At 33.2% G+C, this 16005-nt stretch overlaps 1 protein-coding gene across 1 annotated transcript; it reads left to right on the top strand.

The window, feature by feature from the left end:
- The first annotated feature begins 629 nt into the window (after positions 1-629).
- LOC149897550 (myrosinase 1-like) lies at positions 630-14697 on the top strand. Its single transcript, XM_090116142.1, has 11 exons — positions 630-658; positions 2788-2891; positions 3653-3800; positions 5302-5468; positions 8096-8356; positions 10193-10284; positions 10904-11051; positions 11392-11552; positions 11993-12142; positions 13990-14081; positions 14431-14697. The coding sequence occupies exons 1-11, from the start codon at positions 630-632 to the stop codon at positions 14678-14680; spliced, it is 1602 nt and encodes a 533-aa protein (XP_089972268.1). The 3' UTR covers positions 14681-14697.
- Positions 14698-16005: the final 1308 nt, after the last annotated feature.

Genomic DNA, 16005 nt, shown 5'->3' with positions numbered 1-16005 from the left:
GATTACTTATTCCCACTTTTCACTTAACTTAACCGAATAGTATAAAAATATGACTAAATGTACTTCATACACGCTTTCATTTGCTATGCCACTTGGGTATATTTGACAAGATCCGTTATTCCCTCTTTTACCCCTATATACATATAATAAATGGATGAACCGATTTAGATTAAATATGCCTAATTATGCTTCATACGTCATGCCCTATCATTTGATATGTCACTTGGGTATATATTTTGATAAAATTTATTTTTTTTATTCCCACTTTTACCCCTTTATCAAATAAATGGTAGAATCGATTTTGATAAAATTTGCCCATGCGGTGGCACAGACAGACACACAAACACACATAGCGGTCATAACGCCCCTCTTTTTGCGTCCCGGGTTAAAATATAATACCTACGACATAATTTAAAGGACATTTTATATAGAAAGTTTACCTCAAAGTAACCATAATGCCATTGGAGCAGTTTTTAGACTTATGAGCCAAAAATTAAATAAAGTATTGATGATGATTGACGATGATTGCTGATGACGCAATGCATTTTACACGTATCCTTTTTAAATAGCTTCAAATGGAGTTGGTATAAAAGAAGTTTATGAGTGACCATTCAGTTTTAGTTGTTACAATGACGCTACCTCACGTACTCGCGTTAAGGTATAGTAGGAGTTTTAAACTTGATAGTAGAATAATGTGCTTTGATTGGTTGATTTTTTGTGACAAAAAAAAATGAAATCTTTAATTGAAGTGAAATTAATTTTATTTTTTGTGACGAATTCGTGAAATGTGGGTCATATTTATTTTATACATTAAGGGCCGACTTTCATTGCTTGGTTAAAACTTATTCGTCGAATAACGTATAAAACTACCATTTTAAAAACGTATTATAATTGCCCGTATTTGACAGTTTACGTGACATTTTAATATTATCGTGTAATACTTTCAAATAAAATATCTCAATAGTGTACTACAAGCTTTTTAATTTTAATAGCTGTTGTAATATTGAGAAAAATGTGCAACAAAATGTTACACAAATGTGTTCAAAAACATTATATATTATTTGTTGTGGTTGAATTATGTGCTATGCATGTTTTCCTTTTCTTTTAATATTATGTTTTGAAATTTGTAATGGTAGATAAAATTGTTAAATAAATAATTATTTTGTAGTCCTTAAAAAGATATATGCTCAAGCGATGTTTAATTTGATTGACTATAGGGTTTATTTGTTTTTTTATAAAATTAAGTTAATAATAATATAGTTTTTATGTGGACAATGTATTCGTTTTTATAATAAAATTCCTAGTTATTATATTTATCAAAAAAAGCTTAGGTTCACCACAATGTCTTGATGGTAGTGTTTTCATATTATGTGTATTGTGTAAATGCTAAGTTTTTTTTTACACATGACATTCAAATGATAAGCAGTAATAAGCATAAAATATGTACAGTTATATGGACAAATAAACTTTAAAAATATTATTAATGCCAACCGGTTGAAAGCTTAGGACCGGCGCCCACTGCCGGCACGGCATGGCATGGCAGGGCAGAGGTTTTTATTACTAATGAAGTTATTTTGAATCTTATTTCAATCAGTTTAGAATTCAAGTTACTTTATTTCGATGCCACGATGCCGCGACGTGTTGCAGGATGCTGCAGCATGACGCGGCACGCTGCGGGATGCGGTGGCATGACGTGTCTTGCTGTTTCATTCCAAGGGATGCCGCGGCGCGCCATTGCATCCCGCGAGGCGTATGCGTCACTTTGGGGTCGAGTAATTATGATTACTAGCTAGTTGAAATAAGGTTGAAACTTATGCAGCATTAGCGCGGAGCAAAACTGATGGATGCCAGAGTGGCTGGGCTTTTAGCAGGATGCTACGGCATGCCACTGAATGCCGCGGGATGCCATTGCACGCCGCGGGATGCTCTGCCGTGCCATGCCGTGCCGTGCCGGCAGTGGGCGCCGGCCCTTACGGGGTTACGTCAGAATCTTCGATTTTGGCAATGGTTGCAAAAGGGTCCAAAATCGACTTTGAGTCTTTATGCGTATATAATTTATTTATATATTTATTTTTACGATTTTTCATTTGATTTCCATATTTTATAGTAATAAAAAATAAACCCACCCTCCTTTTTTGGGCGTTAATATTAGCATTATTTATATCTTCTATCTATATCCATACTAATATTATAAATACGAAAGTAACTCTGTCTGTCTGTCTGTTACTCAATCACGCCTAAACTACTGAACCAATTTTCATGAAATTTGGTATGGAGATATTTTGATACCCGAGAAAGGACATAAGCTACTTTTTATCCCGGGAAAATGACGCAATCCCGGAAATCCCACGGGAACGGGAACTATGCGGGTTTTTCTTTGACTGCGCGGGCGAAGCCGCGGGCGGAAACCTAGTAGCTTTATATACATTAATGGCATGTTTTTATTATGTTAAAAAAACATAATGTTTCATATTAGAACAGAGTAATTGATATCGTTAATGAGAATTAAACAAAGTTTAACTATTTATTTAAACATTAGATTATATAATGATTGGTAAGTTTTTTTGTTTGGATATTTAGGACAAGTTTGATAATTTAGTTATTTGGTTGTCTACAATTTCTCAAGATAAGAGTTCAATTATAATTCAAGAGTAACAAAATAAAATAAAAATCTCTCATTTTAAAACCCAAAAATTGTTTTTTTTAAATTATTCTTGCTTTTAATTACATAACGTGTTAAAAAATGTCCAGCTATCAGTAAATAATTGGAAATTATTGTTTTTGCAGCATATTAATGGTGGTTGGTTGTAGTTGCCAAAAGCTACCACCAAATTTCAAGTTCGGAGCTGCCACTGCAGCTTATCAAATCGAAGGAGGCTGGAAAGCTGATGGTTAGAGCTTTTTCTCAATATTACAGAATTTTTAAATTATTTCTCAATTAGATATTTCTCAATATTACTATAGCTTGGTAACATTTAAACATCGCCATACTACATCTCGACAACTAATCTTTTTCTTTTTCATTGAAAAATTTACTGTCTTGTCTATTTTTAATTATTTATAATTTTTTAAGTACATATTATGTAGTGTTTTTTTATCATTGAATGTCGCGGATAAAAGCTAAAAAGGGGAAATTGTTTACACTATTTGATTGTAACAAAAAAAAAAGCTAATATTGCGATCTTTATTAGCTCTCATATACTTGCTTTGCTTTGCTTTTCGATAGGCAAGCCATTATAGGCATATATTTGTTAAAGAAAAAATATTTAATAAAAATACGTCTCATTTGGTTATCACTTAATGATCTAAGGGTTATCAGATCGGGTCGCGGAAGAATCCTAACAAATACCCGCGGCCCCATCATTAAAGCGGCTCGACGGAACACAGTGGGGTTTTAGTCGGTAAGAATCCGACATAACCCAGGGCTCCTTCCCCGGGGGCCGTGGGTATCTTTGGAAGATTTCCCCACTATAAAAAAAAAAAAAAGGGTTATCAGATCGGTGAAGGACGATCTCCCACGGGCTCTCCTACAATTTTTAGTATTTTTCTAAGTATTTGAAAAAAGGTATGAAATTTTGAATTAAAGATGAAGAAACTATACTCATAACAGTAGAAAGATAATGGTTCTAGTCATATTCATATACACTTATAGGCAAAGGCAAAAGCGTTTGGGATGAATTCGTGCACACACATAAGGACGCCATTGAAGACCGTACAAATGGTGATGTAGCTGCCGACTCTTATCATTTATGGAGAGAAGATGTTAGAATAGCTTCTGAATTGGGACTGGATCATTACAGGTATTTATTGTTAATATAAATATATTAACCTTTTTTTTATTTTGTAAAAGAAAATTCGGATTTTATATGTTTAGCATACCAATAACAACAAAGATTTGTCCGGAATGCAAAAAACTAGCGATTCGCTTGATGGTTGATTGATGCGTTTGTAAGTTTCTCATGTTTTCAATATTTATTGTCTTATTATAAGCACAGTCTAAAAACTAAATCCAACAAACTAACAAGTAAATTATTAAAAAAACAAAATACCCGACTGCACACTAAAAAAAGAGTGATTGAAATGAATCTAATGATACCGCATACATATTTTTTTAAAGGGAAATTTAGAAAAAATATTATTGTCTTTATCCCGTGGGACTTTTAGGATAAAATGTATCCTATGACACTCCCGTAATCAAGACAAATCTAACGATACCTCATACATCAAAATCCATCAAGCCGTTTAGGCTACAGGTGGTCACAAAGGAAAAGACATACATACATACTTACATACACTCGAAAAACATTACCCTCCTTCTTTGGCAGTCGGGTAAAAATCATTTAAATCCGTCCATCAATTCTGGAGTTACAAGCTGTGTAACTAATACAGCATTCTAATTTTATACCAGGTATGTGCATAGAAATGCATACTATTGATGTTTGTTTGTATTAAATTATTGCATATAACAGAAAATAGAAACACGTACCTATATTCTGAAATTTTCAAATATCTATCATCACGGTTCTTGAGATATGGAAGTAAATGTGAAAGAGTAAGCTTAGTTCTCAAACCAATAATGCACCAAAGAAACGATTTATCCAGGAAAAATAAAAATAAAAAACTTCATATCTCTAATTAATGTAATACGCTATGTAAGGTTAATTATAATCAAGTGGTTTCATTGATTGATTATATTTAAAATTGAAATCATCTCATTATAATTATATTATGGATTCCTGCTTGAGCGCATTTTTTTGTCGTTTCCGTGAATCCTATTCTTATTTCTATCTACTAGTATACTAATATCACATAAAATTTAGTACACATATAGAGGTTAACTTGGATTAACAAATAGTATAGGTTTTATCCCGGAAATGCCACGGGAACGGAAACTATGCGGGTTATTCTTTGAAAACGCAGGCGATGCCGCGGGCGGAAAGCTAGTCCTTTATAATTGAACAATGTACACGAATACAGTCAACTTTTGCTTTTAATTGATAGATTTTATTTCAAGTTTCAACCGACTTCAAAAAAGAAACAGGTTTTTGATGCTACTGTATTTCATGTGTAACAAACACACCTCTATTAATTCCATGAACCAATTGGATGATTATTTTATTTGAAAGATCGTACATTTCCTTATGGGCTGATTTTTCAATCCTTGGTTAAAACTTATTCGTCGAATAATGTATAAATCTACCATTTGTTTACTTCGAAACTTTCGAAGTTAATATCTAACCCTGTTAATTATGTTTTATTTTCCAAGTTTATATCTAACCTTGTATTAATTATTATTTGTAGGTTTTCGATATCTTGGTCGAGAATCTTGCCAAGTGGTCTTCCCAATAATGTGAGCAAAGCCGGCGTGAAGTATTATAGAGATCTTATAGACGAACTTCTAAGACAGGGCATTGAACCTGTGGTCACTATGTATCATTTTGACTTGCCTCTAACTTTACAAAGCTTGGGTATGTATCATCATCATCATCAGCCCATATTATCTTTACATCACTACATAGTATAAAACAAAGTCGCTTTCCCTGTCCCTATATCCCTATGTCCCTTTGTACGCTTAAATCTTTGAAACTACGCAACGGATTTTGATGCGGTTTTTTTAATAGATAGAGTGATTCAAGAGGAAGGTTTATATGTATAATAACATCCATTAAAATATAGTGGAAAAGTACTGTTATTTTTGAGGTTTCTAATGTGATGTCGTAAAAAATTACATTTTTTCCGCTTACATTGCAAACGCAGGCTGAACCCTACGAGTTTTATCAAAATAATGTAGGTACTAAGTATTATACACATTGAAAAGGTCTACAGAAAAATCCGCGATGGTATATGTCTATCTCTTATGGATAACCCACAATAACTTTTTTTTGTCATTTACTTTTTACGACAAATAATGGTTAATTTTCGAAGCGATTTTAACCAATACAGCATTATTCCTTAACGAATTAAATACCTTGAATACATTGTTCATTTAATATAGATCTATATGGCCCTTTGCACCGTATGATTTAAGTGAATATTTTCGAAGATATTACAGATTTCAAAATTGCGGGACGTAGCGTTTGCGGCGGTACCGGCCGGCCGCCCGGTGCGGGTCGCTAAGTTTTTATATACAACGTTCACAGCTGTTTTTCTGTAGTGTATATTTTAGTATCAGCATTGCACCCGTGCGAAGCCGGGGCGGGTCGCTAGTAATATTATAAAGCTAAAGAGTTTGTTTGTTTGAACGCTTTAATCTCGGGAACTACTGGTCCGATTTGAAAAATTATTTCGGTGTTACATAGCCTATTTATCGAGGAAGGCTATATGCTATAATTCAACACGCCAAGACCAACAGGAGTAGAGCAATGTGGGTGAAACCGCGGGGCACAGCTAAAGTATAACACATAGAGATCTAGAGAGATGCCAATCGCTTGCGCTGAGTACGAAACCGTGTCTCATTACAAATTTACGCACACAACTGCAGTAAACAAAAACAAAACAATACTTCGCGTTGTGTGCGTGTCATCACACAAAAATATGAGAGCGACTATTCGTTCGCACACTAGATTGTAAGTGACGTACGTATACAGCACCACTACAGCTTGTTCTTTTTTTGGGCATATTGCTGCGACACCGGCCCCGCCCCCTAACCATATCTCCCTTTAGTTTCTGTGATCTGTGGTATAACATGTTTCCATTGCACGGAGACTTCCCTCCTATGAGCGTTTACTCATAGGAAATGCGAATTGGCAAATGACACATCACACAAGTCGTTGAATTTTGTTTGTAAATATGAAATAAAAGAAAAATAAACTTAATTCAAAATCAAATTAAAGCTTTGCTCTATATTATAACTGATTTATATTGTACCACACCATACCATACCACACATATTATCCTTTGTTAACATCATTAAAATTTCTAATTGAAGGTATTTATATGAAAAAAGGATTTTTACATTTAATTTGATATTATAATAATCATTAACAATACACGGGTACGTTTTTAATTGCTATATAATATTACATAATTAAATCAGTATTATTCAACCACTGCGGATTTTTAATAACTTCTCGTTTGTCCATATACATTTAATAATAATTAATTAATGGAATACACATTATCCCTTTAATTATGCACACGATTGTATTACGCAATAAAAGCTTTTTAATTAAAATAATACATTACATTCATTTTATATTTATATTGTGAAATTTGATCAATAATACTTTAACAGACATATTAACTGTTGTTTTACAAGCTAAGAAAACCTAAAAATAATAAATAAATATTCAGGACAATTTTCACACACGGCACGATTCGATCCCATACTAAGCTTTCGCTTGTGTTATGGAAACCAGATGGCTGATAAACATACATATTTAATTTTAAATAAATACTTACATACCTAGATAATTAACACCCAGACACAGAGCAAACATCTACGTTCATCACTCAAATATTTGCCCCGGGTGGGAATCGAACCCACGACCTCTGACTTGGTAGGCAGGGCCACTACCAACCAAGCCAACCGGTCAGTCAAAAAAATACAGTTATTTTTATGCAAAAAGCTTGTCTGCTAGAAAAACAGTAAAAGTTATAAATCATACTCATATCGTCGTGTTAGGATTAGCTGGGTATGAAGCAAATGCATTTGACACCATATTATGTTTTTATAAAATCTTTGGAACCGTTGAGGAACATACGCTACATTTTCCGACGCTTTTCGGAATGTCGTATGGTAAGTTAGGTATACAGAGTATCTACTACACCTATTTCATCCCGTCCGACTAGGGCCCTTCCGGCCTCCTCCACTCAAGCGACAGCCCAAGCCGAGGTTCGAGATCCCCGTCAAGGGGGGACGCCCTTGCGCATGTCGCTACCAGGGTGAACCTTCAGTTCACCCCCGCGTCCGCGTTAAAATGTAGAAGCCCTTCTGGCTAACATAGAGAAACACCACACAAAAAAAAAACCTATTTCAGTTTTATCTACCAGGTTATTCAGGTACCACGCACATTGATTCTAATTCTCCTGTATTGTATTAAATTCGTATTTATATAATACTCAAATATTATGCTAATAAATAACTCTTTTACAGGTGGCTGGACGAATCCCCTAATAGTTGACTGGTTTTCCGACTACGCAAAAGTTTTGTATTCTCTATTCGCTGATAGAGTAAAAACATGGATTACAATGAATGAAGCAGTTGTTCTTTGTGATATGATGTTTAACACAGGATCTTTAGCACCGGGAATTAAAGAGGAGGAATTAGCCCCTTTTCTTTGCAATAAGTATTTGTTACTGGCACACGCTAAAGCGTATAGGATCTATGAAAGGGAGTACAAGGATATATATCATGGTAAGATATATCACTAACTACATAGTATAAAACGAAATCGCTTTCTCTGTCTCTATGTCCCTATGTATGTTTGAATATTTAAGGTACGCAACGGATTTTGATGCGGTTTTTATAGATAGAGTGATACAACAGGAAGGTTTTAGTATATAAATTATTAAGTTGTAAGAAATTGAATGTGACCTTTGGTATCGTGGTGTAGTTTGTTTAGAGCGTATCTGTATGAAATAGAGATCAAATCGTTGAAACAATAAAAACTGTATAAAGGGGAGTCATGTTAATTAAAAATGAACTGAATATATTCATGACCTATATCTTTGACCTATAAGCATTATAATTATAAATTGCAATACTAATTATAAACATAATACGTGCGCGATTCATATGGAGCGCATTATTGTATATTATTATATATAATTACTAGCGGCCCGCCCCGGCTTCGCCCGTGGTACATATGAAAAATAGATGTTGGCCGATTCTCAGACTTACCCGATATGCACAGAAAATTTCATGAGAATCGGTCCACCCGTTTCGGAGGAGTATGCAGACTAACATTGTGACACGAGAATTTTTATAAGAAGAAGATTATATTATAACTAGCAATGCCCTGCGGTTTCATCCGCATAGATAGCAATATCGTTACAGTGAAAAGTCTACTATAGGTCGGACTATAGGTTTAATTTTTAATCACATGATAATCACCTTTACCCCGTCCCGCACTACGGCCTTTTTTTTTTGTTTTAGTGGGGAAATCTTTCATAGATACCCACGGCCTCCGGGGGAGGGGCCGTGGGTTATGTCGGATTCCTACCGACCAAAACCCCACTGTGTTCCGTCAAGACGCATATTGGTAGAATTCCTCCATGACCCCCGCACTACGGCTTGCTCGAACAGTATACCTACTATTTTCTGTAGATTGACACTTTTAAAAATTCGTTATATCTTTTGAATGGAATATCCAATTCTTTTCATTTAAAAAGTATTTTGCTGGTATTGAAACAGTCTATAATAAAACATCATTTAATGGGATAAGGATTAATATATGTGTATCGATAACATGGTTTGATTACTGTCGGCACTTCTATTTACTTTGAAAACGTAAAAAAGTTGTTGTAGTAACATAACTACTGAAGATGGACATATGGTATCGCGGACTTTCTTGTAGATATTGATCCATTCTATAATACCGTAGAACATTTTTTTGTTCTATCTTCAATAGATTCCGCAGCGCACTCGATGACAGATTTTTTATTGAGGATTTTTTTACACCTTGGGTTACATTATTGCATTTTTGGTAAGGATCTCTAATTTTTTTGAAAATGCAATATAGCCTATGTTGCTCAGTAAAGATGCAGCTTTCTAATGGTGAAAGAATTTTTGAAATCGGTCCAGTAGTTTTTGCGTGAAAACCATACATACATACATACATACATACTTACAAACTTTTCCTCTTTATAATATTAGTATAGATATACTACTCCACCACCATTATTCCACCCATGACTTTGTACGTGCATCCCCGTTTTTTCCCGTTCTCGCAAGAATTTCGGGATGCGATTCTTAGCGGATGCCTACGTCCTAACATCTACCTGCATGGCAAATTTCAGCCCGATACGTCCAGTGGTTTGGGCTGTGCGTTGATAGATCACTATATCAGTCACCTTTGAGTTTAATATATAAAATTTCATTAATAGTTTTATCCCGGGAGGATAAGGATTTAGGATTGACATGCCGGACAAATCAGCAATACATGATTGTATATAATAATAAATATATTTTGCCTACAATTTACAAATAGGATGCTATTTGTTCTTATACCTATTGTTTTCTTTCTTGCAGGTCGAATTTCCTTAGCAAATAACATCATCTGGATAGAACCATACAAATATCCACGCGATAAAGAGTTGGCAAAACTCGGTTTGGATTTTATGGTAATTATTTTAAATAATAACTCCTTATAAGCTAGTATTATATTATATATAATACTAGCTTTCCGCCAACGACTTCATCCGCGTTTTCAAAGAAAAACCCGCATAGTTCCCGTTCCTGTGGGATTTCCGGGATAAAACCTATCCTATATGTTAATCCAAGTTATCCTCTATACGTGTGCTAAATTTCATTGTAATCGGTTCAGTAATATTTGTGTGAAGAGTTACAAACATACATACATACACATACATCCATCCTGACAAATTTTCGCATTTCTTATTCTGCTCTAATCCTACTTATATTATATAAGTAGGATTACAGCAGAATCTAATGGGAAAAGAGTGTAGTGTAGTGTTTTTGTTTACGTGTCATAACATAGTGTAAAATGTAGTTAATACTAGGTCTATTATTATTAATAAAACACCCATTACGTTCAATTTTGATTATTTTTGCTGGTATATAATATAAATCTGATGTTGAAACAATGTGAGATAAAAATATTATACGTGCCTTAATTATTGACGTCATATATAAAGTAATATTTGACCTAGTTTTAAACGAAAACTGTTTTATCTTAAAATTACATACAGCAACTTGTAAACAACTTGTAAATTCCAACAGATTGGACGTTACTCGCATCCCATATTCTCTAAGGAAGGAGGGTGGCCTCCAAGTGTCGAAAAGATATTGCTTGAATACAGCTTCAAACAAGGCTTTAACTATTCTCGATTACCCTCATTTACTGAAGAAGAGAAGAAATTATTAAAAGGTAATAAAAGTATTCTGTCAAACTCAAACATTTATTTATTCAATAAGACTTCTTATAGAAGCACTTTTGAATTGTTCACAATAGAGTCAGAGATTTTTCTCTCAGTTTTAAATTTGATGAATATTAATGCTCTTATATTTGGCATTATAATGGCATTCAATTTTAAACTATCCATTTAAAACCAGGTAAAAAGTATCGGAGCAAAGTTATTATCATTTTTGTAAAAGAACGTGAACTAACGTGTAGGTAATAATTGCAAGCGCACACAAAAAGAGAGCTAGTTTATAATTCAAAAACAATAATTTATATGGCATTTTCTAAAACAATACTTTCGTCACAGGTTCAGCAGATTTCTATGCTGTCAACTATTACACAACATACGTGATAAGACCAGCGAATAAGGGCGAAAGGGGGTCCTGGTTCCTGACCGGTTCACCCGAATTGGACGCCATGATGGAGAAACCGGCGTACGCTGAGCCCAGTGCTGGTGTCTTAATGCCGGTACGTTTAGTTTATTGTAAAACAAACAGAAATGCATATCAAAATATTAACTAATCATCAATTAGTACATGTCATTGAGCATTCTACTACTATTTCTGTATAAAATTTCATCCAAATCAGTTAAACTTTGAACTCTGAAGCGTGATAAAGAGACAGAAAGACAGACAGACTTACGGCTTGCTAACGGCCTTCTACTCTCTACCATAATTGAATTAAAATCATACAAGTAAGAAAAGCTTTTAGTTTTTAACACTGTAGGTAAGTTAGGTAAGTATGCTTGTATGTAAACATCTTCTTTATACTCGATTTTGCCCCATTTTAAATAAACAGATTCAATTTAAACTTTGTGCACTTATCAAGGATCAGTAACAATACAATAATCTCATGAATGTTTTTTATCAAAGCGTTTTTACTTTTTAAAACTATGTATTTTTTAACAGGTATACCCAAAAGGGCTAAGACAAACGTTATCATACCTTAAGAAGAACTACGGTGACATTGATATAATGATAACAGAGAACGGTTATGCGGGGAAGCATCAGATGTATGATCATGTCCGACTTAAATTTATTAAGGATCATTTGACAGAGGTATTTATTTAGAGATATAAATATAATATATATAGAATTTCAAACTCAAACATTCATTTATTCAATTTTATTAGACTTCTAAAAGCACTTTTGCATCGTCCTTACGGGAGGAATTGGAAAGAAACTGCATAGTTGCTCTTTTAAAATCATGTCAATATTAGAATTTATTTTACATATGTAACATACAGACAGACACTGCTAGTTACACTAAATTGATCATTGACACAGACACGAACACTATCATAGAGACATAGAGCCAGATAAGAAAACAAAGAATGAATGTACGATACTTAAGGCAGCCAATATATCGCTGATCACATTGGATGTACATATCTCAGCTACATTTATTATATACTAGATTTCCGCCCGCGGCTTCGCCCGCGTTTGCAAAGGAAAACCCGCATAGTTCCTCTATATGTGTGCTAAATTTCATTGTAATCGGTTCAGTAGTTTTTACGTGAAAGAGTAACAAACATCCATACATCCATACATCCTTACAAACTTTCGCCTTTATAATATATATATATATATTCTTATATATAAAATTCTCGTGTCACAATGTTAGTCTGCATACTCCTCCGAAACGGGTGGACCGATTCTCATGAAATTTTCTGTGCATATCGGGTAAGTCTGAGAATCGGCCAACATCTATTTTTCATATGTACCACGGGCGAAGCCGGGGCGGACCGCTAGTATATATATATATATATATATATATATTAGGGATGTAACGATACCGATACCGATACCGATATATCGGCCGATATATCGGCAAGCCGATATATCGGTATCGCCGATAATAAATCAACCGATACCGATATCTTTTTATTAAATTATTTCTTTTCTTTTATGCTTTTTATTCATTCATATTGTTTTATTTCTGTTTCTGTAATAGTGTTAAGGAAGAGCGGAACCTCCTGACACAAGCATTTTATTTGCTTACTAGGAGTGTTCCAATCCAATTCCAATCCAATCAAATTTGTTTATGTAAAGGAAAGAAATAAATAATTTTGAATTTTTTTAATTTTTAACGTGATAACGTTTTTAAAATCGTTTTAGTCAAGTTTATGAACATGTCACCCATGTTCATAAACTTGTGTCACACCAAAACCTCACGAGCGCGATCGCAGGTATAACGAGAGAGAGACGGACCGATCTCCCGTTTCATCTCGAGCGCTGCCACTGCATTATGTTATCACGTAAACATCTCGATCGTAAACCTACTTTACAAACAACCAATTTTTTTGATATCAAATAATTCAAAAATCCGCGCCCAATGAACGATGCGGGAGGCCGCCCGCGCGTGCGCACTTTGTTTTCTGAAAAAACTCTACCAATTATAGTAAACTTTTATTATGTACTGATTGTATGTGTATTACTTAAAGTTTAACTGACTTCGTAAAATAATAATACTAAAATAAATGGTTTTGTTGTTTTTTGAATACGATTAACAGTTGTCTCTGTTAAATGTTGGTAACTTTTTATGCATAATTCACTATTTATTTTTCTACCAAGCCATCGATATCGGTATCGGTATCGGTATCGCCGATACATTACTACAAATATCGGTATCGGTATCGTATCGGCAAAATCATGTATCGTTACATCCCTAATATATATATATATATATATATATATATATATATATATATATATATATATATATATAATATATTAGATCCCAATCAGGAAAATTGTAATAGATACCGTGATAGAGTCTTTAAAGTGTAACTTTATATTTTTATACCTTAGGTATTATTCATCTTTAACAATAAGTTCGAAGCTCTGTTAGTTTGACTTAATAAAAGTATAAACTTAAATTAATTAATTAAATATTTTTGTTTAAGGTATACTTGGCTATAAAAGAAGACAAAGTTAATGTCATCGGCTACACTTACTGGGCTCTAATGGATAATTTCGAGTGGAACAGCGGGTATTCGTATGTATACCAAATTGTATTATTGCTTTCAATCTATATCAATGCTAATATTATGAAGTGAAGCTGAAGTGTTTGTTTGTTTGATCGCGCTAATCTCAGGAACTACTGGTCTGATTTTTTTATTTTTCCGCGGTTTTACCCATATTGCTCAGCTCCTGTTGGTCTTAGCGTGATGATATATCGTCTATAGCTTTCATCGATAAATGGGAAAACTGAAGGAATTTTTCAAATCAGACCAATAGTTTCTGAGATTAGCGCGTTCAAACAAACACAACATACCCTTCAGCTTTATTATATTAGTATAGATAATACCAACATAGATTAACAATAACACGTTTCTATGTTTCAGAGTCGCATTTGGCCTGTATGCAATAAACCATAATGATCCAAAGAAAATCAGATCTCCTCGCCTATCATCTCAATATTATGCTTGCGTGATCAAAACGCATGAAATAAATGTTTCTGACCAATGTATTAACGAAAATATTGATAAACTACATTTACCACATTATCATAGCTTTACTAATAGAATTAGTGCTTCTAAAACTGTGATAGTAGTTTTTTTTTTGTGTTTTATGTATATTTATTATTATAGGTGATATTGTTTAAAACTATACAAAGGAATTTATTATTATATTATTATTAGTGAATTATTTATAAGTTAGATTAGTATTTTATAACATTAGTTCGTTATCTATTTTGTAAACTTAACTGTATGTTATAAATTTTAAAATAAAAATTAAATATTATGAACTTTTTTGTTTCTTTTCATACCCAGTAGCATTTAAATATTTTTAGTGCATTATAGTAATAAGATAGAAAAATTATTATTGCAAATTAATTCGGAAAGTTGAAAATTCTTCCTCAATATTTAGAATATAAATATAAGTACTTAATTATATTTAAAGGAACCAAAGTGAACATAAGAAAGGTGAAAAGTTAAAAGCACGTACAATAATTCGTGTGTACAATTTTTAAATGTATATTTTATAAACAAAAAAAGCATAATCTAATAGAATAAAGATTGCTATGATCTGCAAATTCAATCACATCGCAAATAACAAGAAAAGCTCAAAGGAAAGTAGTATTAAGTTAAACTTTTCCGTTACTAGAACATCGTTTGGAATTTGTGTAAAATTGAAAGAAGTCAAGTAAAACTGCAAAAGGTAATGGGGTTTTGTTCCCCATGTAAAATGAAAGAATCTTGTAGATTAAACTTTTAATCAATCTTTCACTATTACAATACTATACAATGTTTCACCACAATGAGTTCATACGACTGGGCCGATTTTTCAATGCTTGGATAAAACTTATCCGTCCAATAAAGTATTACACGATAATATTAAAATGTCACGTAAACTGTCAAATACGGGCAATTAGAATACGTTTTTAAAATGGTAGTTTTATACATTATTCGACGAATAAGTTTTATCCAAGCATTGAAAAACCGGCCCTTAACGAGACTTAATGAACTGTCATAACTGCGTATCAACTACGTATTAAGTGCGTATCACCTCGAGAAAATTAACGGATGATAAAACATAGATTATACACACACAGATGATAAAACATAGATTATATAAAATGTATAAAAGTGGCAACGCCACAAGGTAATGAAAATAATAATCAATAAAATTTGTGGTATTTGTTCATAATGTTGTATGGGGTACGACTTACTTGTATAGACTTGTCGTTTGGTTCCAGTAACAGAAAGGGCCTAATCATCCTTTCTTAGTCAGATTATTCATTTATACAATATACTTAAGACGAAACTTTCGTCATTAAAATGTGTAATGTTTTTTAAACGAACTAATATTGAAGTAATCTGCGCTACATAATTACATTTAGAAAGTTAAGAAGAAAACATTTTAAAGGGATAAAATACAAACACGTATTGTAAGATGTTATTTCAACCAACATGGAA

The sequence above is a fragment of the Colias eurytheme genome, chromosome 25, assembly GCF_061535395.1.
Source record: "Colias eurytheme isolate Ceu_HAF_F1 chromosome 25, ilColEury1 Martin Lab GWU primary, whole genome shotgun sequence".
Taxonomy (NCBI): Eukaryota; Metazoa; Arthropoda; class Insecta; order Lepidoptera; family Pieridae; genus Colias; species Colias eurytheme.
Note: the sequence above shows the minus strand (reverse complement) of the source record. Positions and strands in the feature narration are given on the sequence as shown.

Excerpts from the sequence above, each read along its gene's own strand:
- LOC149897550 (XM_090116142.1), top strand. The coding sequence starts at position 630 with ATGACGCTACCTCACGTACTCGCGTTAAG. Across the intron at positions 659-2,787 it reads CCTCACGTACTCGCGTTAAG|CATATTAATGGTGGTTGGTT; the intron begins GTATAGTAGGAG and ends TTGTTTTTGCAG. Across the intron at positions 11,052-11,391 it reads AGAGAAGAAATTATTAAAAG|GTTCAGCAGATTTCTATGCT; the intron begins GTAATAAAAGTA and ends CTTTCGTCACAG.